This window comes from Cavia porcellus, unplaced genomic scaffold (assembly GCF_034190915.1).
Source record: "Cavia porcellus strain 051 isolate PalLab524CR breed Dunkin Hartley unplaced genomic scaffold, mCavPor4.1 scaffold_26, whole genome shotgun sequence".
NCBI lineage: Eukaryota > Metazoa > Chordata > Mammalia > Rodentia > Caviidae > Cavia > Cavia porcellus.
This window is the reverse complement of record NW_026947509.1, coordinates 43,918,527-43,946,346: the sequence shown is the minus strand read 5'-3', so window position 1 is coordinate 43,946,346 and position 27,820 is coordinate 43,918,527. Positions and strand designations below refer to the sequence as shown.

At 40.3% G+C, this 27,820-nt stretch overlaps 1 protein-coding gene across 5 annotated transcripts in view; it reads right to left on the bottom strand.

The window, feature by feature from the left end:
• Pard3b (par-3 family cell polarity regulator beta) overlaps nucleotides 1-27,820 on the bottom strand; it is a 990,158-nt gene that overhangs the window by 177,732 nt on the left and 784,606 nt on the right. For all 5 annotated transcript variants that reach the window (XM_063236623.1, XM_063236627.1, XM_063236624.1 and 2 more), the window contains one exon: nucleotides 16,368-16,478. In XM_063236623.1, coding sequence (XP_063092693.1) covers nucleotides 16,368-16,478 — 111 coding nt within the window. The remainder of the gene's footprint in view (nucleotides 1-16,367; nucleotides 16,479-27,820) is intronic.

Below are 27,820 nucleotides of genomic sequence, written 5' to 3'. Positions count from 1 at the left end.
AAAGTATAAAATTACAATGTTGATATATTTTGTTGAAGCTATAATCTTTTTTTTTTCAGGGTGGTAGAGTTAACGACTGTGGCAGACTTTTTTGAGTATGCATTCATTTATGTGACTGTTACATAATGCAGCTCTGAAATGTGCAAGTCCAACTAATAAATTATCCTCTTCCGACTTTATTATATCCTCTATAACCAGATTAAAAACATATGAAATTCACCTTATATTATCATGACTCATGAATTTTTCCCCTTAAACTCGCACACTAAAATATCCTTTGATGCTCATTCAGCTAAAACCTTGCAATTTTTTGCAAAGATGCATTATTTGATTTGAAAATATATTTAAGCACCTAGAATATATATTTTTAGCACTCGAAACTTTCTTTGGCTATCACAGCCTCTATTAGAGACTGTGAAACATTTTAGGATTATTGAACAAATATCAATTATGTCTAAGTCCTCAGTGTCAATCTGAATTGGAAATGTGCCATCTTTTACATCTTCACTAATAGAATTTTTAATTAGCTGTTGATACTGTCAATAGCAGAGTGCTCTATTACTCAAAAAATGATTTGCCTAAGCAGTTCTTCACCTACTCGTCTGTTTTTTTTTTTTAAACTTTTAAAATCTGATGCTTACTATATTATAATCAGGACACTTGTTAAGGGCAGCACTTTGTTTTCCAAAATAGGCAAGAGTTTTCAGCAAGTTCTTTTAATATGCAGTTGCTGTTTTCACACTGTTTATTAAAATTTTGTCAAGTTTTCAAACCATAAAAGTAACATTCAAGATTTGGTATTTTTATACTTTGAAGTCAACTTGAACGTTACCTAGTATATTCTCTTTATGGAAATGCAAGGAAATAAAACAAGGAGAAGTTATAATTTATGCTTCAAGAGAATTAGGTTGTAAATACAAAGAAAAGCAATGAAATTGCAGGAGGGTATACAGTAAGGAACGTCCTTTCAGATAAAGGCTCTAATTCAAAGGTAATAGGCGCAAAGCCTAGGATGAAGTTGGAGCTGAGTAGCGGCAGCTCAGGGAGCAGCCCAGAGCACGAGGCCATCGCCGGTTCTCAGGCCCCTTCCTCACAGATTTCAGTGACTGTCCACCATGGTGATTCTGATGCAGTCAGTGCCACAAGAAAGGCCTTTGACTGAAATACGCCAAGCACAGGGTGTCTCATCCTGCAGAAAGACAACTGTTTCATTTTAAAAAGCTAAAGTGAATGGGCCCTAAAAACAATTCCAGCTGGTAAACTCTAAGCCAGAGGAAGAGAACAGGACAAGATCCCAGTTAAAACAAAGACAACACCAAGCAAAGATATACTTCTTGGGATCCACAGCACTTTCATGGGTTTGAGAACTGGATGAAACTGACTTGCTGGAAGGTCTTGTCTCTCCAGGTCTGGTTTAGTGAGAAGAAACTGGTGTGGACAGGACTGATGGGCTGGCCCCCTGCTTGGCCGCTGCATTTCTGCAGTCCTCCTGCCAGTTACAAATGGCCTTGTGTTTCCTGACAACATTTCAGAGAGAGACTTTTTTTCTCTAAATTATACATACGGCTTTGTGACCGTAATTCAGCCGATTCTGCTCTTAGTTCCATTCAAGCAATTACTCACGTGAAAAAATAAAATTAAAACCGGCATGGTTTTATATTTCATTCATTCATTCATCCATCCATTATTCAATGACTACTTACTGAGTGCTTAACCTGTAAAACTAACTTATTTGATGCTGAGAAAAAAATGACTGGGACACAGTCCTTACCCCAAGGCAACGACAAGCCAGTCAGAGAGATAAAGAGATGTCTTATCATTACAGAGGTCTACAGCTTCACACGGAAAAATACCAGTAGGACCAGTGCCTGTGTACTAAGTGAAAAGCACAGTTTTCAGGTATTTTAAATTTTTCATCTTAAATAAATTTTTCAGGAACTTTAAATTCTATCTTTAAATTCTGTCTTTCTGAGTCTATCTTTGCCCCCTGCATCCCTCTTTTCTGAATGAGCAAGAGGAGGCTCAGAAAGCTTCAGTAAAATAAGTACAATCACACAGCCTGTACAGAGCAGAGCCACGTTTTAACCCCAACACTGATTGATATTAGTGTGCATTTTTTCTTACATAGAGACTATCTATAAGAAAAATAAGTTAGTTATCATGGTTTAGATCTAAAATGTCCCTGCAAGATCTCATTTGTCCAGGGTAGGTTCAGGTAGGTTTTGGAAGGTGCCTGGGTTCATTCGGGGGTGCGTAGCTATCAGGGATGCTAGGATGAGACTGGTCAGGCAGGGTTTCAGCAGGGCAGATCTCTCCTCTCTCCCTCTGGCTATGGTTCTGCCCCTGCTTCCTGTTCGTCCTGGGTAGAACAGCTTTTCTTGAGATGCCTTTCTTTTCTGTCTCTTCCTCTTTCTTTCTTAGTATGGGTTTACAGTACATATTTACATTCCTTGTAGGGATTAGGTACATAGACATACTACATTTTAATTCCTTTTTCTCTTCCCTTTCCTTCCCTCCCTTCTCCCCGCCCTTCATCTATTGATCCCCTTCCTACACAAGAAATATCTATTTCCCTACTTCTTATTATCTATCTTTTGTTTTGCTCTTTCTTTATTATCTGGGATTTTCATATTAGAGAAATCATGTGACATTTAAGCATGTGTGTCTGATTTTTTTCACTTAACATTCTTGTCTCAAGATGCATTCATTTTCCTATAAATGACTCACTATGTACTAAATAGTTCTCTAATCTACTTGGTTTTAGTTTAGTACATAGTGAGTTTATCTTTCTTTATGGCAGTGTAGTACCCCACTGTATGTAAATATCACATTTGCTTTATCATCCATTGATGGACATAAAAGCTACTTTCAAAAGTTAGCTACTATGATTATTATGGTTGTGCTGCTGTAAATATGCGTATGCATGTATTGCTGTAACATGATGTCTTTAACTCTTTGGGGGAAGATACCTAGAAGGTGACTAGCTGAGTCAAATGAATTTGCTAGTTTTAGTTGCTTAAAGGATCTCCATACTGATTTCCATTAGTTTATACTCCTACCAATAATGCAGAAGACTCAGGACAGTTGTTACTGTTTGATTTTTTGATGATGGACATTCTTACTGGGGAAAGACAGAATCTCAGTGTTGTTTCAATTTGCATTGCCCTGAAAGCCAGTGACATTGAGCATTTTTTCATGTATTTATTGGCCATTTGTACTTCTTCTATGAAGTATATGTTCATTTCACTAGCCCAGTTTTTGACTGGATATTTATTTTGGGGGATCTGATTGTTCTATCTATCTATCTATCTATCTATCTATCTATCTATCTATCTGTCTTCTAGATATTAGCCCTCTGTTGGAGAAACAGATGGTGAAAATTTTCTCCCAGTCTGTAGGTTGTTTTTTCACTCTATCAGTTGTTTCTTTTGCTGTTCAGAAGCTTTCCAAAGTGGTAAGATCCTATTTGTTGATTCACTGTAGTATTTCCTGTGTATTGGGGATCTGTTCAGAAAATCCTTGCCTATACATCATGACTTTAAGAGTTTTACTGAGTTTATCTTCCAGAAGGTCAAGTGTTTCTCTTTTAACATTTAGTTCTCTAATCCACTTGGTTTTAGTTTAGTACATAGTGAGAGATATGTGCCTAGATCTAATCTTCTACATGTGGATAGCTGATTTTCCCAGCACTATTCAGTACAGGAGCTATATTTTTACCAGTGCATGTTTTTAGTCCCTTTGTCAAAATCAAATGATTGACTGTGATTAGGGGTATTTCCAGATCCTCTACTCTGTTCCATTGACCCACTTGTCTGTTTTTGTGTCAGTACTATGCTTCTCATATCAATACAGTTTTGTAATAATGCCTTTGAGTCCAGGACTATAATGTCTCCTGCTCTTTTTCTCCAGATTACTTAGGTTATTCTGAATCTTTCCTGGCCACTTATATTTTAGGATTATTTTCTTCATTTCTGTGAAGAATGCTGTTGGTATTTTGACTTAGATTTGTTTAATATGTACATCCATTTTGGAAATATGGCCATTTTGACTGTATTGGTTCTGTCTATCCAGAAATGAGATCTCTTTCCATTTTCTGATGTCCTCTTCTATTTTCTTTTTCAGAGTACTATAGTTTTCATTGGAACAGTCTTTCATATCTTTAGTTAGGTTAATTTTTCATCATTTAATTTTTCTTGTTGCTATTTTGAGTGGTATTTTTTTCCTAAATTGTTTTTTGATGAATTTATTATTGGGCTGTAGAACTGTTATTGATTTGTATGTGTTAATATTATATCCTGCTAGAATACTGAATTTGATGATTAATTTTAAGAGTCTTTAGAGCAGAACTTTTTGGTTCTTTCATGTAAAGGATCATGTCACTTACAAAAATGATAATCTGACATTTTTTTTTTTTTTGTCTTTTTATCGGTACCGGGGATCGAACTCACAACTGCCTGCTTGCAAGGCAGGTGCTTATGTCAATGAACTAAATCCCCAGCCCCCCCTTTTTTTGGTCTTTTTTTTTCCCTTTCTATTGGTACTGGGGAATCTGACATATGTATATTTCATTTTTCTTACCTAATTGCTCTTGCTAATGTTTCAAATACTGTGTAATTATATAGGAGTCTATCACACAGTTTCTGCCTTGAAGACAGCCAACCATGCAACCATGGACTCAACTTTCTGGAACCAAATGGACCCTACATCTTTTAATTTGTGGGTGTTAGGCATTTTGTTCCATCAATAGGAAAACTGATTAATATATTTACCATTTATTAAACATCTCCATACCTGGCATTATTTTGAATACTTCACTTAATCTTCACAACATTGTGGTGATGATTATAAATCCATTTTTTAAAGAAATGAAAGATGAGCACAATTAAATAAATTGCCTCAAATATTTAATGATATAATTTTCTTTTAATTTAGGCTGTCTGGGGAAGTATAATGGCAGAAGCGAGATTCAACTGAATTTCCAATACTGTAGACAACATAGGCAGAGAAAGGGAGTTTCAGATTAGGGAATATTAGGGATGGGACAGGCATTAGGTGGTACCATGCAATCTCAAAAAATACAAATATTCTAGATTAGTTGAGAAAATGGGTAATTTCATCAAAGAGTAGATACTCTGATTAGGAAGCCAGCATATAGTCAGATGGGGCAGTGAAAATTATTTAGATTGTTGTGGTAAGCAATAGAGAGGCGTTGAAAGTTTTAGACATAAAGAGATTACAAGTTGAGCATCCCTACTCTGAGAGGTCCCAGATACTTTGAAATGTGAAACATTTTGGTCATTGACATTATTCTCAAATAGATTTGGATTTCATAGTTTCAGATTTCTGGATTCATGATGCTCAATCAACAAAAATATACAAATATTCCAAAATCTGAAAAATTCCAAACTATGAAACATTTCTGAACATAAGCATTTCAGATAAAGGACACTCAACCAGTTTGACTGCCATACTTACTTCCAACCTCTCATATTTAGTTTTAAAGAATCAAGAGCTCACAAATTATATTTGTTAAATTCTTCTAGAACAAGAATACTTCTTTTATCTAAATAGTTCACTGTTACTAGTCCTATGAGGGAGGGCACTTGTAGGTGGCCTTATAAAGGAGTAGACTATGACATAGCCCACATAACTTCAATCTCCTTATGTTTCCAAAGTGAAATGAAAGGATACTAAGCAAATCAGGCAGGACTTTGAGCCTCAGAAAGGGACTATAGCTTTTTATGGTCATTAACCTGAAATGCCATAAAACTCACTGTAAAATTAGTAAGTAAACACCAGGGCAAAAACAGTGGGAGTGGGCACAGATTGGGAAAAAAGATGTTGATTCCATTCTCACCAAAGATTTTGATTGTTTTCTCTGGATGCAAAATATTAGCAGATCAGTGTTCTCCCACTCCCTTATTATAGTTACAGAAATGCCAACATGAAGACTCTGTGAGTTTAATGGCTGTGGTTACAAGTGGTTTCTGCAGGCACACACCCTCCGCACTTGGAGAAGCTGGCAGGAGCCCACATCATTTATGTCCCTTCTCCTGAATTTGTTTCCATGGCTGCCAAGCCCTGACTGCAGCCAGCACTCCCTTGCTACTGTGCTGCTGTCCCGTGCCAAGCTCACTCTGCTTAAGGAGCAATTTCCAACCGGTGATCAATAAGAAACGAGGAGAAGCTTTTTGAATGGAAGCATCTGGCACCCTTCCAGCTGGGTAACCGTCTGTACTTGAGTTGGCTTTCTTCATCCTAGCAGGATCCAATTCAGCAATACTCACAGATGGTGTGTCTCAGAACAGTGCAGCCTCCCAAAAGCCACTGAGTGGGTGGTTGGGGGCTTTAATCTCAAAGTATCTCAGAAAGTAACATTGAGAACCTGGAGCAACGCTGGCAAGCCACTGGCATGTGTGCCGCGGCACATGGTATGTATCATTGACAGTTCTAAAAGGTTCGCCATCGCTGACCTACAGCATGTCAGGTTTGTCTCTCCTAAATACTATTTCTAATTGTCACAACAATCTAAAAGATAGACTTCTCATTTCACAGATGAGAACACTGAAGACTGATGCAGTTAAGTAATAACATAGCAGTTTCATGTAGTCAATGCAAGTCTAACCCACACGTCTCCCCTGTGCCATGCTCTTGTCAGTTGGTCCCAAACACAGACAGGGATGACTATGACTTGAGAAACGGTCTCTAAATACCCATTCTCAGGTTCACCTGCAGGACTTATTCATTGTCTGTGCTGTAGTTCTCTCTAAATAGACACACACAGGTCTGTAGTAGCTATCGATTTACCTGAAAAAGGGTTGTTCAGCTTTGCCACAACTGGTGTCCTGGACCAGTTTCTTTGCTGTAGAGGGCTCTGCTATGTTTGTAGGATTTTGAGAAACGTTTTTGTTTTATACCTACCAGACTCCAGTAGCACAGCACTATCCTGTAACTACTAAAAATGTCTTCAGACATCGTCAAATGCTCCTAGGGAGCAAAGTTACCCAAAATCAAGATTATATATTTATAAAACTACTCAAGAAATATGGAAAAACACTCAAGGATTAATGTTTGATTACCAAGGCTTAGGTCTGAATTCTTATACAAAGGGTGGTGGGGCAGATTCTGAAAAACAATAGCCTGAGAACTTTTCAACTTGTGGAGTTTGCCAATCTGTATGAATAATAACTGATCATGGTTTTTAGGGTAGATGTGTTGTCATGGAACCCTTCCAAAGTAGAAGATGATAACATATGTCCAAACAAGGAAAAACATGAGACAAAACTCTAGGAAATATTATTGGTTTATCTAAGTTTCACATGTCTCAATTTTTTGGATCACTTTTACCAAATTAATTTATGAGAACATTGTCAACTCCTAAACTAGGCTTTAGTAAATATTCTGTAGTCACTTAACTTTTATGTAGTTCTAGTTTTAGACATCTTTTTTCTTCTAAAGAACTTAGCAGTCAAAAAGTATCTTTCTGGTAAAAATATATAAAATCAAGACCTTTCACAGTTAATCAAAAGGAACTATAAGAATATACCCTCAAAAGTGGTCTATCCAAAGCCATGAAGACGAGTGATAAAATGGGAGCTTTCATTCACAATAGCGTTTTCACAGAAAATGCTTTCCTTGACTCTGGCCACTGCTGTGCATAATCTCCCTTACGTCCAATTCACCTGTATCTTTGATTGTCACAAATGCAAGTGAATTACTAAACTTTGCTGACTATATAGAAATGTATGAAAATATATAATATGGTATTTAAAATCCAAATATCATGGATCATTGGAATTTCTTAGAATTCATTATCCACTTTCTATCTGATCAGATATTCTAAACATTTCAACAGAATCATTCCATGTAGCTTAGGATAATTCCTCTTTAGAGTGTATTTTGACAGCACTACAGTTGCATATAGTAATGTAATATGTTACTCCAGAGTGTATGAATGCAAGTGTATTCTTTTAAAATAATTTTAAAGAGCTGGTATACTTTTAGAAGTTTGTCCAAATGACTGCTGGAAAGCATGCCAATCTAGTGATTCATTTTATGTATTAATCCAGTTGGGCTGACAAGTAGTTGCTAATACAGCATTTCTAACATTGATTCGAATTCCATAAAAGGATTTTGGCTCATAAAAAATGCTGGCATGGCATCAGGATGTAGGTGTTCCCATCTCTTGTCTATAGGAATACAGTAATGTGCCAAGTTTTGTTGGTGACCATAAGCATTTCTGAGAAGATGGATGTTACAAAGATCGAATAAATGTACAGGTATGAAAAATACGCCACTCCGCTCTAGTCTCACTCCTTACTCTGAAAAATGGCCCTCGAATAAAGGATATAAATGCTAACGGGGCTGCATGACCCCTGTGCCATTGTTTGTTCCTAGTGTCGCCCACCACCTACATTTCCTGCCTCTGTATCTGTTTTTAATCTTCACTGCATAAAAGGAATACATTCCTGTCTTAACACAAGCATTCACAGTAGTTATGGGTATACAGGAAAGCTCTTTCCATTCACTGAGATGGTTAGCACTACGAAAAACAGAAATCTGATAGCTTCCTTCTGTCAGCGTAAAATGAGAACATGACCTTGTCCTGAGAAACACCATTTAGTAATATTTTTCATAACTTCCATGCAGTGATGATCTAATAAGAATCTAAAAGTAATTAACTGGATCTTTTGTAGCCAACCAAAACCCCATTCACATACACATTTTTATCAGAATTCTATGGGAGCCATAAATTGGGGCATTTTGAAAAACTGGGATCTAATCCAGCTCATGATCTGATCAGGGTTCAGTGGTAATAATAAATTGGGACTATTAAAACTGGGAAGCATTCCAAAATTTTATTTTGCCCGAACCACAGGACCTAGCAAATTCTACTGCAGAAGACAGGGCTATTCAGTGATGAGTAAGACTGTGCTGAATTCATCATTTTTATGTAACCATGCCAAAACATGGGTGTTTTCAACAGTTTCAATAGTGCCAGAGTTTAAGTTCAGTAAATAATTAATTACCAAGAGTCACTTGGCAAATTAAAGAAATCAACCTTCTGGTTTCTTTTAATAAAATATGCACTCTTTTTAGGATATAAAAATGACAAATTCCTTTCCATTTATTCGTCGCTGTATGTGTGTAGGAGTGTAATGCACACATAGGTTACAACTAAAATATTAATTTCGAATGGAACACTTTCCTTTTCCTTCTAGACTCCAACAAGCATCTTCATTTTTCAGTATGAACAAATGTTGGATAAACTCGAGCCTTATTCTGGGTTTCATTTCAATTTCCAGTAACATGAAAGTCCCCCATAATTAAATATAATGCTGAGAGGCTGGGAATAGATTTTCACCTACTTGAATTCTCAAACTATAAATGGTTTCTGAATGTTTTTATATCTCTAAGATGCATTTCGTTTATGTGAGGAACTTGCAGCTGCATAATTAAATCTTGGTTTGCCAAATATCAAAAACATATGTATTGATTTAAACTCAGGGAACAGGCCACAAGCAGCTTGGCTGATAAGGCAAAGGAGAAGCCTCTGCAGCTCTTGGAAGGCTTCCCGAAAGGAAAGAAAACTAAGAAGCTTGAATTCGGACACTGAAACTGATTAACTCCTCTCAGCCTCAGCTTCGCTCTCACTTGGCGTTCTGTTCAGGCACTGGCTGAAAACAAGAGCCACATGTTTCTTTGCTTCTCCATGTGAGGCTGGGGCTGTGGGTTCCCCACCCCCGTATGTCCTGCTAAGATTCTAGTAAGATCCCCCAGGCAATGTTTAATTACCACAAAAATGATCTCCTGTGAAATAAACTTTGACACAGTGTAAGAGGAATAGAAGGTCTTTGAATACATAATTCATATGTTATTAAAATTTGTTTTCCATGTCAGTAAGATGTTGCATTTAGAGAATTTTATTTCCAGATTGGAATTACAGGACTTCAATGGAAGACAGTTGGTGTCAGCAGATGTTCTCAGTGCCACACTCCGAGGTGCACAGGGACAGGTGGGGAACACCCTCCCAACCCGCCTTTGAGATGGTGTCAAGACCACAAATACTTAGGTACTTTATAGGCCCAAAAACCTTGTAAATTTCATGATTTTCAGAAGGTTACAAACTTAGATTTCAGAATTAAACAATAAAAAAGTATATTATTGACAAGTTAAAACAATCTCTTGCTGTCAGCTTGTGATACTAATTTATATAATTGGAATGTATGGAAAATGCTGATTTAATTTAGCTGGATAAGAGTTCTAGGAAAAATAATCTTTGAAAATAAAATCGGTCCCTCCATCTAGCAATGAATAAAGCCTTTGAAACTAACATTTTATTATGGCCAATCTTACCAAAGCATGAACAAGTGTTTATTTAATGCCACAGACTGCTTGACTGGGTCAGGAGGGGTCACACATAAACTCAGAAAATAAAATATGAGGCTAGTCCAATCCTGCTACACAATCTTGAATAAGAAACTTGGCCTTATACACTGAGATAAGAATAGTATATACACCACCATGAGCCATCGCCATGACAGATTCAAGAAAACCCAATGTAAATGCTTTTATACTTAGTATTTAGATATTTCTCAAACTCTAATATCTGAAAAGGACCCTGGAGATCATCTAAGGATAAATGTAGCATTAATGATGCATGTGAATATTTTCTACGATATATGGCTTAATGAATTCAACTGCATAAAGTAATATTTTATTTATTTGAATATGTATATATATAATTAAGACAAGGAAGGAAATATATCAGTGATTGAAGATTATGAAATTCCAATATTTACCTGATGAACTAATCCTTTCTAAATGTAAACACTGGCTTCTTATTAGACATTTCTAGTGTCAGCATACTCACTGTTTCATAATGCATTCTCATTTTTAGGACATTTTTTTCCGATTAAACTAAAGGTTGTCTCTTCCCTGATAATGCTGCACTAGTATTTCCAAGTAAATAAGTAAATGAACGGAAGGTGAATAAACAACCAGATAGATACTAACAGATAAAGTAGAACAGGATAAAAAGGATGCTATACCATAAATCTAATCCCTCTTCACTGTGACAGCTCTTCAAGCCTGTGAAATAAGCTGTCTCTACTTTATCTCCAGGTCCTTCAAGGTTTTTCACAAGACAAAGATGAAGGATCCCCATTAACCCCGAGCAAGAGAGGATATTCCAGGTGTGAACTGAGCAGTGTAAAGGGCAAATTATTGCTTTTTCCTTCCTTTTGTGCATGAGCGTTCCGTAATACAGCCTAGAACTGGATTAAATTTTTGGCAGGCACAGCTTCATGCTGACTCATGCGAAACTCACCCTCAACTAAAACCATCAGGCAAATTTTTCATCTATTCAGTATTAAGTCAAAGCTTCCACATCCTGTGTTTGTGCAGTTCAGTTTTGGATCTGAGCACTGGATGTTACAGTGCTTCCCATTACTTTTTTCTGTTTGATTTGCTCCACTGCCCAGATGCTTCTGTCACCACACCTCCTGTTAACCCCTCCATGCCCTGGCATTCATAATCTAGTCACCAGGACACACCTCTTCTGACAATGCTCAGTAGCCAGAGCTAACACATTTTCAAGAAAAACTTTATGCTTGCAAGCATATATGATACAGTACTCATCAGCGATCTTCCTGTATGGTTTTAAAGATAGCTACCAGTTCTTCTAGGCTCATGGCCTCTGGTATGTTATATATTTCCCTGTATTGTCCACAGAGTTTCATGAAGCAATGACATTTCAATGTCCTGAAAGGTTCCCCAAAACCTTGCGAAGTCTTGAAGTTGGAACAGAGGTTTTCGACTCTGCAGTACTGATACTTAGGGTTTGATAATTCACTGAGGAGTGGCTGTATTGCACATGGTGGGACATTTAAGACTGTCCCCCAAACAAGGCAGTACCAATGCCCTCCTGGCCAGCCATAGCACTGCAGTTATGAGACTCAAAAATAACTCCGGACACAGCCAGCCTTCACTTGGAGCATCAGAACGGTCTCCTCCCACTAAATCATTACGCTAGACTCTTCATTCAATCTAATCTGAAAACCTAATCCACTGTCAGGACATTTTAAAATGCTTCATAGGTATAGCTATGGATAAACTATTCATATATGGTACCAAAATGGTATGATTTCAGAAACTGGATATGTAAATAAACTGATATGAAAATAATAAGACAAATGAAGAAGTATAACCCTAAAACTAAAAGTGGAGGTTACATTACCATTATGGAACTCAGTATAGAGATTCTTCAAAAATAGGAATTCCATTTGACCCAGCTAGTCACCTTTGAGGTTTCTTCCCAAAAGAGTTAAAGGCATCGCATTACAGTGACACATGCACATCCATCTTTATAGCAGCACAACTCATAACAGCTACATCTTGGAAGCTGCCTGTATGTCTACCAGGAGATGAATGGATGAAGAACATGTGGCATTTACACACAGTGCAGCACAGCTGTGCCATAAAGGCAGAGAAGCCTGAGGCGTCTGTAGGACAATGGATGCACCTTGAGACCATAATGTTAAGTGCAACAAGTCAGACCTGCAAGCTTAAGTGTCACGTAGGTTCCCTTATATGAGAAACCGAAACTATAAATAAAGAGCAAAATAAAAGATGGATATAGGAAGCAAAGAGATAGATCAATTTGTCACAGGGAATGGGACCAAGAGGTAAGGAGAGGAGGAGTGAAGAGAGGGGGAAGGGGAAGAAAACACAATGAAGATGTGTTACAGACATGCACCAACTACCCAGGAGGAATGCAGTCCAGTGTACCGCAAACGTATTGATAAAAAAAAAAAAAAAAAAAAACAACCCTGAAAGATCCTAGGGTAAACATTTACCAGCCCACTATAGGAGTCACACGATTGATGGAAGAATCTGTAAACACTTTACTACCTAGATGCTCATGAAAGTACTGTTTGGAAAAGTAACAAAATATGAACAGACTGTATACTGACAAGGGAAGGCAAATAGCATTGTATATGGGTCTTATGGAACATTAGGTCGTGTTCAAAATGACATTTTAAAGCCATTCATGGCAGGGAGAAATACCTGCAACATACTGCTGTGAAAACAGCAAGATGTTAAATATGCAGAGTGGATACAAAGTTTCTCAAAAGACATAGCACACAGGAAAGAAGGCCAGTAAAATATTTATAGTGGCTATGGGCCTGTGTGGAATTATTTATGGTGTTAAAAGTCTTCATAGTTTCCTCTGTTTCTGGAATTTTCTTAATGAACTTTTGTGCTTTGCAAGTTTAGTGGCAGGGAAGAGGCATTCTAGAGAAAGGGCCTTGCGGGCAGTTAGGTGAGAGGTCAGGCGAGGACGCTTCAGAGAGAGTGTGTGATGGGACAGGACAATATTTATAAACCGAATCCCTCAGGCTTCCTGGGATTATTTCCCATAAAACAAGACTAGTTCTATGCTCTGGTCATGTCTGTTCCTCCAAATCAGTGATTCTCCCTTTAGAATGAAGAATCACCTGAGGTTTATCGGTGAACCCCAGACCGCTGGGCTCCAGCTGTCAGGGTTCTGATTCTGCAGGTTCAGAGTGGGTCTCACTAGGCACCCTGCTAGGGAGTCCTTCCATGGGCTGCATTTTCAGAAACACTGCTATAAAAAGCCACGTGGTTTGATTTGGACATTTTTTTTTTTTTTTTTGCCTCTATTTTTTTTTTTTTTTTTTTTTTTTTTTGGTCTTTTTTCCTTTTTATCGGTACCAGGGATTGAACTCATGACTGCCTGCTTGCAAGGCAGGCGCTAATGCCGCTGAGCTAAATCCCCAGCCCCTTGCCTCTATTTTTTGACAGAAGTGCTGAAAAGAATTACTGTACACCGCAATGATATATTGGTGAACTGGACCTTTGCACCTGCCAATTTCTGTGTTGTAAAGATCCTCACCGTGGCCCAGTTCAAGTTAGTAATGTTTTAACAACTAGCTCATCAAATTTTTGGAAGTTCAACATTCTTATAAACTGGCCCTAGTTGGTTCTAGTACCGTACATTATTTATTTTATTTAAAATCTTCCAATACTGTGAAAATGGGATATGCTATGCAAAACTGAATTATGACTGCTAAGATGGAACAGTTAGTTAATAGGACAGTTTGAATCACATCAAGGGAAAACCTTCAACTGTATCAGGGGAACAAGACAATGATAGCTTTCCTCACTATTTCCTATTTATCCTAGTATTTCTTCAGGGCTCTACCACGCAGTGTGACACACTAGCTGAGTACTTTGAGAGCTTTATGCTGGTTTCCTAGGGATGACAGTCAGCCACAGAACAGGACCCCAGGCTTGGGAGCAAGGCCACGTGCTCAGCATCGGCCTCCAGCCTCCATGGCCTAGCCCCTGAGCGATGCATGCCCTTGGCCACTGACTCCATGGCATCCAGCCATTAAATCAGCTCCTTCAGCCCCTTCCTGGAGCGCACGATGGAGACAGTGTCATCTGAGAAAAGCCCAGTAAGATGTGTTTTATGTGCTCACGTGTGGGGAATGGTTTTGGTGCAGGCTAGTAGTACAGTTCTTTCAATATTTTGACCAGATGTATTTTAAGAAAATTGGACCTGAAGTCTATACAGCCAGCTGAGGTGAATTTACAGCCCTGCTTTTAAGAACAGAACTCCCTCAGGCACCTGCTTCCTCAAGGCAAAACCAGAAAGGAAATGAACTCTTGCTTGAAGACAACCCACCTTATTTTATGGGTTATCAATTTTCTAGCTGGCACAGAGCTCCCCAGCTACTGTGAATTTTTTACCCCCATTTCAAGCAAGTTCAGAGTTGCACACACACACACACACACACACACACACACACACACACACACACATATCAAGTCTGCATTTAGCAAAAGGCACAGTTTCCTGAAGCTACAACATAGGGTGCAGTCTCAGTAAGCCGAGAAGCCGAGTCAGGAACAACCAACACCCATGGCCACGACGTTGACCCTGTTTGGAGACCGAGCACCCAAACTGGAAAGCGAAACCACTCACTTATCACGAAGCCTATGCGGCGTTGAACTTGAATGCTGAGGTCTTAATTTAGGAACAAACCCAGCTGTCATCCAAGCCCAGCTGCGCGGTGGCGCTGAGAGTATATGGACCGCGGGGGCTCCGCGTGCCTGTCTGCCACGCGCGTCAGGCCCACCACGTGGCAGTGTTTGCCGATGCCTGCAGGCAGCCTGCGCCCGAGCTCCATTTCCCACCCCAGCACGGCTGCGTCCTGGGATGTGGTGGAGAACGCCTTTTCTGGCTTTGCGGTAGCCCTGCCAGGTGGACAGCCAACAGTCAGGTTGAACTCCTGACTCCTTCTAGTGGTTCTGGGGACACTGGCATGGAGCGTATCAACCTCTCTCAAAGGAAGAAGGACTAAGCAGCCCTTTTCCTCACCACTGATAGTCAGCAGGCACAGACTACAAGATGGGGTCAAAGGTTAATAGTAGATACTCCTGGACTGCTACGTGCTAAAAAACACAACAAACAGATGTGATTTTTTTCATACACATATTAGAGCAACAAAATAAACACAAGATCTGCCTCTAAAAATTATTAGAACTAGTGCAACTTAATATGTGAGCAAAAAGTTGGATAGATCTGACTTCCTATGAAGCCAGAGTTACCACTCAAAATTAAATGCTAGTTTTATCACCCGCTCAGGCTTGCTTCAAGCTTTATCTCACTGGGAAAGCAAAGAATTCTGAGGAGAAATCTGAATATTCAATTACTAGTTTCAAAACCTGACGTTTACACATCCTTCTGGGGGAAGCGCCAGCTCTAAACTGAAGGTAGGAAGGACCTCCAGTCCACATGGACATTCTGCTCCTCTAAGAGAACTGAGGCCTGCCAAATGTCATCGTTCGGGAAGGAAGCCAGCCCTTTCACAGAGGGCCACCAACTTCCAGCCTGCTGATAGCTAATAAAAGACAGTGGCTTTTAAAAAATGAAGGACTCTCCTTCTCAGATTATGCCATCCACAGGGGTTCAGCAGAATAAAATCAGGGAGGCACACAATGACCTGTCACAAGTCAGGATGAGACAGCTGGGGAACCTGACTGCTCCGAACACCAGTATCAAAATGACCTTTGGATTAAAAGATAACAAGTTTGTCAGTTAATCCACAGGACAAGCGCGCAATGACAGAATCAAAGCTGAGAGTGGCCTAGCATGGACTCAGAGGGAGCGCTACAAATGAACACCGCAAGCTGGTTTCTTCTTCAGGATGAAGCTCAGGGTGCCCACACAGCCAGGTAGTTTGCTAGAAGCAGTCGCCACTGTTTGCAGCGAGAACCACGGGACACGCAAGCCATGAGCTTGCAGGACGCGGGCTCGGCCGTGGCCCTCAGCTCACCGTGCGCGCTCCGCCTCCCGCGGCTCCGGCTCCTCGGGGCGCGGGCTCCCCGGCTTCGGGCCTCCTTTCTGCTCTGCTTCGCCTCGCTTTCCGTCTTTCTTCTTGCCGAATCTGCAGGAAGAAGGAGAAGGGGAACGCTAGTTACGCTGTGTTGTTTTTGGAGTAAATCCATGATGTACATGCGACGGACTCAATAAGCCTAAGTGTTTATTTAAAGTCTAACAAGATCAGGGCATTAAAATGGAGACTAAATAAGGAGAGCAGAAAAGTGATGCAGGATACCGAGGTTCCCTTTTCCTGTTTGACTTTGGGAAGGTTTGTTATGTAAAGGTACAAGATCACAGGGTGAAAAGATTAATCATTTTTAATTGCTAATTCAGTAGACGGTGAAAAACATACAGATTATTCTTAATATGCAACTGAAGACAGACAGATTTTCCTTTTCATTTTTTGTGTAGTCGTGTTAGTGTGTATTGCTGGTAGAGAAGAGCGGGTTTCATTTTGGTGTGTTTGTATGAGCATGTAACATATTTTGGGTAAGCCTCACACCCCCTTTAGCCTCCTTGCCATTCTTTGGTCAGTTTTCACACATGACCCTTCCTCTTCCCTCTTCCTTATTCCCTTCTTCTTCTTTCATTTCATCTTTTTTTAAGATTCCCTATATGAGTGTGGCTTATTTTGCTTACCATGATAATCACCAGTTCCACCCATTTTCCTGCAAATGACAAGAGCCTGTTCTTCTTCAGGGCTGACTAGTACTTCATTGTGTGTATCTACACAACATTGGCCATTCATTGGTTGGGTTATTTGTGAAAACTGACCAATTTTCTAAACAGGCCTGTGGTGCTCTAATGCCACCATAATTAACATTAAATTCATAGGATGACACAATGACAGGAAGCCAAGGAACCTAACTGAGCATCCCTTCAAGACTTTCATCTCAGCACTGAAGAATCACGTGCTCTGGGGTAGGGATGAGCCTTAACCTGCCCCCACCAGTGCGAGTCAGGGATGCAGCTGAGATGAGATTCGACCAGGGGCTGAGATGAGCCCTGACCCCTCGGCTACTGCCTTTCCCACAGGCCTCTTCTGCTCTCTTAACTTAGGCACCCACTCCCCGAGTTGCTGTGTGTGATAGACGCGGCAGGTAGATCTGTAGTTAAATGGGCACAGTAGCAGTTAGCACAGTTTGCAAGTAGCTCATCTGTCCCAACAGGTTAGGGAAAATGAGAACCGCACATTTGAAATGAAATGATTATTAGGACGGAACTTCCTGTGACAAGCGTTTTTCCCAGGAGGCATTTTCTCCCCTGATCCCAGTAGCAGTGCATGTGAAGAAAGAGGATGACTTGATGTGCTGTGGAAAGCTAGAGGTAAAATGTTGCGCAGTTATATGTATTCTTCAGTTAAACCTATGAAAATTCCCTTTTCTCCTTTTCTTATTTAGTAGCAAGTTTTAATTGCGTGTCGCTCTAGCTCTATTATTCTGCTCATCCTTCCATTTAACATCTATGCATCCATCTATGTGTCTACCTAAATAACTTGGAGAGATATTTCCAATTAGCCATTGTTGGGCTAGCTCTATAACTCACAGGCAAGACATGAGAATCTTCTCAGCTGACGACCTGACAATAAGAAAATTCTATACTCTAACCAGCTAGAATAATGACTGACACAAAATGAGCTTGTATTTCTACCTTCTTTGGAAGCCTATACATTTACACCTTTCAGGTTTGTGTTTCAGTTGCAAAAGAGGTTTTTAGTCAAGTGGTCACTGTGGGTACCACACCTGGGAGATGTCACTGTCCCTGCTAACATTCAGAGTCCTGCTGCCATCACAGTACAGACTGCTCCCTGTTTTCCCGGAAGCCTCTCCCAGCTTGACCTCTCTGCCTATTTCTCAATTACAGTTTTGATTAGTGAGTCCTTTCTTATGAGCCTTCTCTCTCTCCACCTACCTCTACTTCTTCTCAAATGTTCTTGCTGTATTTGGTCTAGTTTTGGGACCCTGGTCAAGGAATTATCATTTAGCTCTAACTTGCCAGATCACTTACCCTTCTTTTTCTCTCCTTTTGCCTCTTTTTCTGAATCTGTTCTTTTTTCTCACTGAATAAGTGATATCATTTATAGAAGTAACTATGGAATAGAGAAAAACCCAGACAAAAATTAGAGAACTTCAGCTTTCAAGTGTGGTTCACAAGTGCAGATACATTCAAGTCCTCTCTTTAGCCTACAAAGCACAGGCACCCTAGAAATGTTTCCAGGAAATACATTGTTTAGCTTTCCAGACCCATAAAGGGACTTAGGAATCAACATTTTTATTCTGAATATATTCACGGGAGAAGTTAATACCTTAGTACATCATTTAAATAAATTGCTTTTTCCAAAATTGCATTGGATTTCAAAATAATTTGGTATAAATTCAAAATTGTGGGAGTCAGGGAGAAATGATGCCTCAGAATGTTGATGAGGGGGAGATTGTTGCCAAAGCTACAGCTTCACTTTTTTGTTCGCCATGTCATATGTATTTTTTTTTTTTTTCTAACCTTGGAAGCTTGGCTTTCTGAGATGAAATTTAGCCTTGTTTTTGAAGGGCAACCTAACCTATTCCTAGACCACATTGATCTTTATTGCTAGACCCCATAGAGAATTTTCCCTTAGGGCACCTAAAACATTTCACTTGCCCTGCAGTTAAAGAATAGCATGCTATCCTTCTACCATACTGAGATACGTCTGATAAAGAATGTTTGTAGTAAATTCTACAAAAAGTTTCCTTTTTAATAAGGACCATCAGTAAGTGAATCAATTACATAAATACTATAAATGCTTTGATTTAAAGGTTCATCACCTACTTTTTAATTTTCTTTATACATGGACAGAAATGCCTATAAAATTTATTTTGTTAAACATACAGAATGATTATGAGTTACCTTTTTTTTACAAAGTTTGGACAGTTTTAAGAAGAGAATGAAAAAACGATAATCTTCCAAAGCACCCCCACACTGTTACGATGAGGAAGGTGAGAGAGAAGCTAGTGGATTTTATTTATGACCAAACCGAATTCTTCTTCCAGTTTTACAAAGAGAAAGCTTAATCCTCAGTGGTGGCGGGGTGACAGCACAGGTAGGAGCATCAAGGGGAAAGAATCCATTTGCTCACCTTACAGCCTTTGTTCTCTCCCCACAGCAGCCCTTGGGGCCATTTCACAGCCACCCCCCCTTCCCTCTGATGCAGAAGGAGACTCGGAGACTCTGCTCCCCATCAGCTCTGTCTGTGGAAAGTTAGGAGCAGCCTGACTGGCCGCAGTCACGGGGTATCAAATATCCTCTGCATTCCAGCCAGCATTATCTATTACCTTAGAAATCTGACAGCTGGCCTTGGTGGGCGAGGTACCTGAAGACAATTGTGTATAGGTCAACCTTGCTTTATAGAACAGATATTTTCCTGAAAAACTCTGTGCAAACATGTGGATTCAATCAATAAAATCCTACTTTATAGGTACCTGGATAGCCTGTGTAAAGAATCATATGATGGATCTTTTTATAAAGTAGAAAAATTACCTTTCAACATATTCTTTATGTAAATTTAGATTTTTGTGAATTATAAGTTTGCATAAAACACCTGCCCCTGTCATTTCTGTAGAGGATATATCAAACTGGAAAACTTTCTCTTTTTGTTTGATTTATTTCCTTCCTTTTTTTCTTTCTCTCCCTTTCTTTTTCTTCCTTTCTCTCTTTTTCTTTTTCTTTTCTTCCTTCTTTTATTAATTCTTTTTATAAAAATTAGTCCTTTACTTTGCCACACAACTTCATGTAGGTTGGTGTTATGCTGAGAAAAAAAACCATACAGTGCCCTCGTGGACTTTATATTCTAACAGCGCACAGTAACCACGCAAGCATAAATATATCACTGCAACTGGGAAGAAAGGCAGCAGGAGGTTAGGAGAGACTGGGAAAGGCCGCATGTAGTGAAGCTGCACTATTTAAGCTGAGAACTCGGGGTGGGAGTCTCCAGACGGCAGAGGCAGACAAGCTTGTGGCTGTAGAGGTGGCAGCACACAACGCAGTGGTGGAAAGGCCTGGTGCTTTCCTAGGAGCAAGAGAAGACCAGGCGGGCGCGCTGGGAGGACAGCCTGGCGTTGTGTCCAAGACGCGATGGAGAGGAGTTAAGGGTTCATCTAAGAGCAATGGAAGATAAGTTCTCAGCAGTTTAAGGCACAGAGAAGCTATATGGAGAAGTTGGTAGGTTTAAAGAGTTGACAATGGAGAAACAGAAAGTATCCAAGTCCTGTTCAGCAGACGGATAAAATGTTATGAGAGTTGTAAAATGGAGACTCTGGTCATCCTGGTCAGTAAAATGAAAAGGCAGAAGCTAAAAGGGGCAAAATAAGTAACTACATTAAGGTAACTGGGACTACTGCGGGAATATGGGTGAAAGGTGACGGTGGCTTGGGCTAGAGAAACAGCTGCCAAGAGAGAGCCGTGGTTGGCACGGGTGAGTCCATGGAGAAGCAGCAAAGTTCAGCGTGAAACATGGTAGTATAGCAGGCCTTTGGTGAACCCCAGAGCCCTGTCCCAGGCTGGGACCTATTGCTAAAGAGCCACAGGTCTAAAGGATGGAGAAAGAGGTCGGTGGATACAAAAGGTGAAGGACAGTCACAACGAAAGGAGGAAAGTCGGGAATCTAAGAAGAGCACTGCCAGGAGAATGTGGTCAGCAGGTGGGACCACTGTGAGGTCACCGGGGTGGAGAGACTACACGGCACCCAGAGACCTCACAGTCCCGGGACGTGCGTGGGGGAGGTGTGACAGAGGCGGGCGGGCGTGGTCCTAGAGGGCCAAGGCCCTAACGTGAAGTGAAACACAGCAGACACGCAAGTTTAAAAGTACCTGGATTCTCTCCTATGAGAAGCCCAACTGTAAAGAAAGAGCAAAAAGAAAGACTGGTATAGAAAATAGGGTGGTAGATCTTTTGCAAATGGGAGAGGACCACCTGAAAATGTGTGACTGACATACTCCGACTCCCCAGGGGGAATGCAATCATTATGTGCTGCAAACATGGACAAAAACCAAAAAGCTTATAGAAGTCAGCGTCTACAACTATTTCAGGAAGGTGAGCGAGGGGCTTAAGGCCGAAGGGGGAGATGAATGTTGAGGGAAGCAGTTTTCAATTTGGCTCACACTGGAAAACTTTTGTTTGCTTGCAGAAAAAAGAACAGAAAAAGAAGAAGTTGGAGATGGATAAGAAAGAGTAGGCTGCAATCCTTTTTAAAAAGTTATATGTTTCATTGCTTATTTGCAGAAAATCCAATTCCATCTGAAGCTTTTTTGAATGTGCAGTCCAGTGGCATCAAACACACTACCCACCCCAGGACTGACCATGACCCACCTGACACCCTGCAGTCTTCCCACAGCAATGCCCATTGTCCCCTTCTGCCACTGGGCTGGCCCCTCTCCTCCTTTCTGCCTCAGTACATTTGACTATTTTAGTTCTTTCTGTCAGTGGGATCATTCAGTGATTGCCCTTTTGTGTTTGTCTTTGTTCTTCTTGAGTAAGGTCTTCGAGGTTCATCTAGGTTGCACATGTATCTGAATGTCATCTCTTTTTAAGACATCCCCTTGCATGTACATCCATGCTTTGTCTATTTACCTACGCACTAGTGAACATTTGGTGTTGTCACTGATGGCCTACTGTGAACGATGCTGCTGTAGAGAATAATGCTGGGGAGCACGTGTCTCTCGGTGAGGAGGGGACTGTAGACACCGCCGCAGAGAGCAGCTTTGACGGGATGAAGGAGACTCCAGGAACACAACAGCTACACAGAAACCACTTTGTGTACAGAGGTGATACAAGAGAAGCAGAGGCATTTCTAGGCAACCTATTTAACATTTAACATGACGAAACAAGTTTAAGAGAGATGCTACCTACATAAGATACAATTTCTTGGTATAATGTAAGAGCTAGAAGATCAAGGTAGACGAGAACCTCAGAAAGAGCTACAGAGGAACACCAGCCCCAGCCTGCCCTGATATTACTACTTCTCCTGGGTAGAAAGCCTCCACAGAGCTCTCTGGAAAGGTGGGCTCTGATAATGGTTCATTCATGCGTTCGTTCACTTGTTCACTCATTCATGAATGAGCAGCAGCCACTGCACATTGGAGTGTAAGCACTAAAAACATCAACTGTCAGGTGAAAATCTAAACCCTCAACGCAACCAGCTAAACAGCCGCCAGTGCCCTATGGCTTTCTGCAGGGCAGGGGTGCTGGGACAGTTCTTGGTAGCTGTCTCTCAATGTCTCAGCATATGGCTTCTTCTGTTTCTATTTCTTTGCTTGGGTTTCCTAAGTGTTGGTAACTTTCAAATTCTCCCCAGACTCCCCTACCTATACTGATGGATGATTCGTATTCACAAGATGTGAAGCTCCACTTTGGGCCCTTTCCACATCTATTCTCTCGTTTCACATATTTCTCAATTCTGCTAAGTTCTGATTGGTTTTCTCCCTAGATCCCACTGGGCAGGTTATGCAGCTGTGACTGTGGATACTTCCACTTCCACACAGCACACACTATACAGAAGCATTCTGAAGGATGCTGAGAAGGACTCAAACACCAGGCGAGCAAAAAGCTCACTCTTGCTCCAAGTTAGCTGCAAATTGTGGAGCCAAAGAGAGTTTAAAGGTTGGAAACAATGTGTGTATTTCTGCTGCTACAATCAGGATATGTCTTTCATTGTCAGTGATGCATTTAGGAAAGGCCATAAATCCAATCATCACTAACATTAAAACCTACAGAATTATGTCAGGTGGGAAAATGCACATACTTTAGAGTTGTTATGTTTTCCAGATTCTGGTAATGGTTTATCCAGTCTTAACTAGCTATTTTATAGACTACTTCCTCATCATTTTATAAACTTCACAGTTGGATTAGTTTAAGCAAAATATCTGGGCAGAGAAGTTCACAGACCTTTGAGTAGTATCTCTGTAGTTTATTTTAACACCCATAAAAAATTTCTGTTGTCTAATTTATTCTAAATTAGGTTCTGAATTAACATATGCATATGCTGATGAAATTAACTTCCATTTATTCTCATCTCAGATGGCTTTCTACATTTCAGCTATAACTTCTCAAATTTGTCACAAAGCTCTTTCCTTGTTGAGCTCACATGGTTCCCAAAGTACTTCAAAGGTAATGAATCTGAAAAACTTCAGTGGAAATTGACCAAGTAGAATCCCCTCTCCCATCTGTTTTGGCTATAAGAGAGTTATCTACTTTTAAGCTAACATTCCTGATAGGATAATGAATGGATTTGTGTTTGTTACAAGCCCTTCTTGATTAAGAAGGAAAATTCAATAATTTCATCATTATAATGCATCATTTTCCACGCATGTGCGATTGCCATGGTGCTACACACAGCTTGGGCATGGTTTGTTCCCCCGGGTTTATTTTCGGGAAGCCCGGACCTGGTGTAGTGGGGCTGAGTGGTAGTGGAGCCTTTGAGAGGTCTCCCAGGGGGAGACTGGTCATAGGGTACCACCTCACGACTGGACTAATCATAGGACCTCCCTCCATGCTTCTCCAAAGGCAACGTTCACTCTCTTGAGTTTGGATTGGATCTCTCAGGATGAGTTAAGTCTCATGTAGCTGGGTTTATTCCTGAGAAAGGGGACTGTCACAAAGTGGGCCTGCCTCTCTTCTGCTTCTCTCCTTCACATGAACAGCACTGGGCTCCCAGTGGAAGTCAAGTGGATTCCCATGACATGTTCTAAGATCTCCAAAACTGTGAGCTAAACACACTTCTTTTCTTTAGAATTTACACAGCCTTGGGTGTTTTGTTACTGCACAGAAAAGGCACTAAGACAGGTGGCAAATGCCTGTGACTCTTAAGGAAGGAGGTGAAATACTATAAAGCCCAGAATGCTCTTCACAGTAGCAGGATTGTATTTTAAGCTCTGAATTCCCTGCTTAGCATGTGATCTCTAGAGGATGTCTACACAGTAAAAGCTAAGTGAGTTGATGCTTTAATACCTGAAGATAAATTGAATACTGGACATCTTTCTTATTAGTCCTACCTCTCTCAGGAATTTGAAACCTTGAATTAAATTTTCTAATTAAAATTAAATTTTTGGATATATTGATGAAGCATTTATTTTAGGTATGCGTATAGGTTTCTACTTCGATCAAGCTGTGTGAGAACAGCAAACATGTTTGATCCCCTGATACACTTATCTGCCACACCCCTTAAAGTGGATCTTCTTGCTGCCTTAAGTGGCTGCTTTTCTCTGGATTGTCACTCATTCCCAGGCTGTGACTCTTAAGCTGGTGCTTATGGCAAGCTTTCATTCCAAAGCGGGGAATCTTTAGGTCTCAAATGTGTTGGTGTTTGTCTTCAGGATTGAAAAGCAGGGAGGTCCTATGATATTCTAGGATTTCTGCCTAAGTGGATAACACATCTGCTGGGTAGAGACTCAAACAGCTCCCTGCTAAATGCAGCTGCAGGGAACGGCTGAGCTGATTTGCTTTCTCCTTACTTTACCAAGGGGTTAGGAAACACAATGGAGTTGGCAATACCAAATACATTAAGGATGATGCTAAAGGATCGAGAAAGCAAAGTAAAACAAACACACATCAGCAATAATCAATATTCCTGAAAACAAACCAAATAAGAGCCTCTGGAAGGCTGATTTGTAAGAATCAGTTAAGGGATTTGTGAGGCCCTGGATAGTTACTTTTGCCGAGCATTTTTATAGCAAATGAAAACTACTTGGAGCTTTTTAAAGGAGCACTCTGTTGGGGGAAAAAAAATAATAGAAAAAGAGGCCAGAAATTAAAATTAAATGAAAATAAGCATGAATGAGTGAGTAGGAAAGATAAAGATCCTAATGCAGTATGCTTTTCGGATCCACGCAGGGACTCTAAAAAGCTTATTAACTGTCACTACCACACTGAGTTGTAAGTTATTCTCTCTCTCTGCTTTCCTGAAGAAGAAATGCTCTTCAGGAGCGCAGTGAACTTTGATTAATTGCTTTCATACACTCTCGCTGGCTTCAAGACATGGTAGGCAAGGGCCTCAGTGACTCAGGCTAAATGCTTGTGATTTCTGGGAAATACATTTAACAGTAAAGAAATGCATTAAAGAAACAGGGCTTTCTGCATTTTTATGTTTTTGTAATAGTTAGAAAGGCTTTTCTTTTTATTAAAAGTGTACTTATTTCAAAGTGGTAGAGTGTCTGTCTTCTTCCTTTTTATTATTTTGAAGTGGATCTGGGGCTTTTGAAGACTCGTTTTGTAAGAAGACACAACTGATGGCCTGTACATAAAACTGTGAACTCCGCTTCAAACAGATCACGCAGCTGGATCTCAGCCTGCAGACCACGGCCAGACTCCTTTCTCATTTATGTGCCTACAAAATCTCCTTTTCCTCTTTCCTTCCTCCTTCTCTGTCTCCTTTGTCCTGGAAACCCCAAAACTAGGGAAAGAAACAGTGTTTTGAGACCAAATTACACTTCGCTTCTAAACGTTTTTCTGCCAACAGCGGAAGGTTCCCCAAACACTCTGACCTTCTCAGGCCCAGAGCTCACCCCAGACTGAGCAGATTCATCCTGCCAGGGGAGCAGCCTCCTGCAGGAAATCCTCCTGCAGGTGGGAGCTCAGCAGACTGACCGGGAAGGGAAAACCTGACTCACACCAGAGAAACCCACTCAGCATGGCCCGACCAGAAACTCTTGGAAGCTGGAAGCTGGGCCTGCAATCATTAGATAAAATATCAACGTCAGTTTGCGTGCCAGCAGCCTGAGACCGCACACACACTTTAGAAACAAGCTGCTGTCAGAACAGATGAAGGTGGCGAAGTCATGCATGAGAGCGAATGGGAACACGCCGGGCAACTACACGGAGGGCTGTGGAAAGGAATCCTGGGCGCTGCTGCTCCATCTCCCCATGCCTAGACAGACCCAGCGCCCACACACCTCCCCGCGCCAAACAAGAGTGGATGGTTCAGCACCAGAACCTGCCTAATGGGAGTAAAACTTACCTGTGTAACTCTGATTAAACAAAAAATGATCACTTCTTTGATGCCCAAATTAGCATCTTTCCTCTCACATATTGAATTAACTAGTGGAGTGACAAAAGAATTAGTCCTTGTAAGATCAAAGCTGAAATCATATTTATCTGAAATTTAAAATTAAGAACACACAAGATTAACCCTATATAGGTCCTGTAATGTTCTTTCATATTGTATATATTCTATAAATTCTATATTTCATATTCTTTCTTTCATATTCTATATATTCTAAACTGCTGCATGCCACATAAAGTATGACTGGAACTTTGTATCTCCTTTTCATATTCTTCATTTTAATATAGAAAATGTTTCCTGAAAAGACAATGAGAACATCATAGATTTTTTTCTCTTGGGGGTGGAAAATTTTTCCATTGTGCCATCAAAATCTAAAATTATGTAGCTTTTTTTGGTGAAGCATTTATTGTATAAATACAAAAGAAGAAAAGTAATTAATGCAAGACAGAAGGAGTAAGAGGGCCTTAAACAATGGGAAGAGTTATTATATTGGTTCTTAATAAGTGATACTAAGTTTGAAACTGTTCTTAAAAGGTGAAAGCTGTTTTAACTTTGCTTCTTAAAATTATTATTATTTTTCCATAGAAGAAAAAGTAATTTGGAATCAAAGGAGAAGTGCAGGGAGTTACATGTGGTGAGGGCAGAGTTTGTTAGACCTCATATCTAACGTGTTAAGATAGGCATACCAGTTTCACCAGGAGAACAAACTCGATTAGTCCAGATCGGGTGGTGAATGAACAGATGGAAGGAGGAGGCAGTGAGGAGGTGAAGAGGCTCCACGCTGATGTTAATGCACGTGAGCTGTTAGGGCTGGGCCTGGACATTTATATACATTATATACTTCTGTTAATTTCATTCCACAAATACATTCTGAGCCAGATTCTCCACTGAGTACCAAGGATACAAGTAAATTAGGTAAATATAGTGTCGACCTCATTCTTAGTGACTTCTAAGTCACCAAGTCTCCATTTGTCTCCTTCCTCCATTCTCTGTTCTAGGAGGACATGAAACACTTCCCACCTCCACTTCTACCATAGAGCCCCAGTCTTGACACTTTCCATGTTAAGCTCAAACCGCCACTCTAATTGGCTAGGTGTGGGAGTAAGGTAGCTCCAGCCTCAGTGCTTACACCCCGGGCAAGACCACACAGGGCTGCTGCTTACCTGATAGAGGTAATGAACACCTGACTGCCCCCGTGCCATGGGCCCCGAGTCATCTCAAGTTAGATCTCATGAGGCCCAGTTCTTTCATGTTGTACAAACAACCTGTTTTCTGGCCAAATGATAGTGTGAAATTAAGCCCAAAGACATCATAAAAAGATAATTAATCTGCAAGGTGTCATCTTAGAAAGCTTGATGCCTATCTCACACTTAAACCTT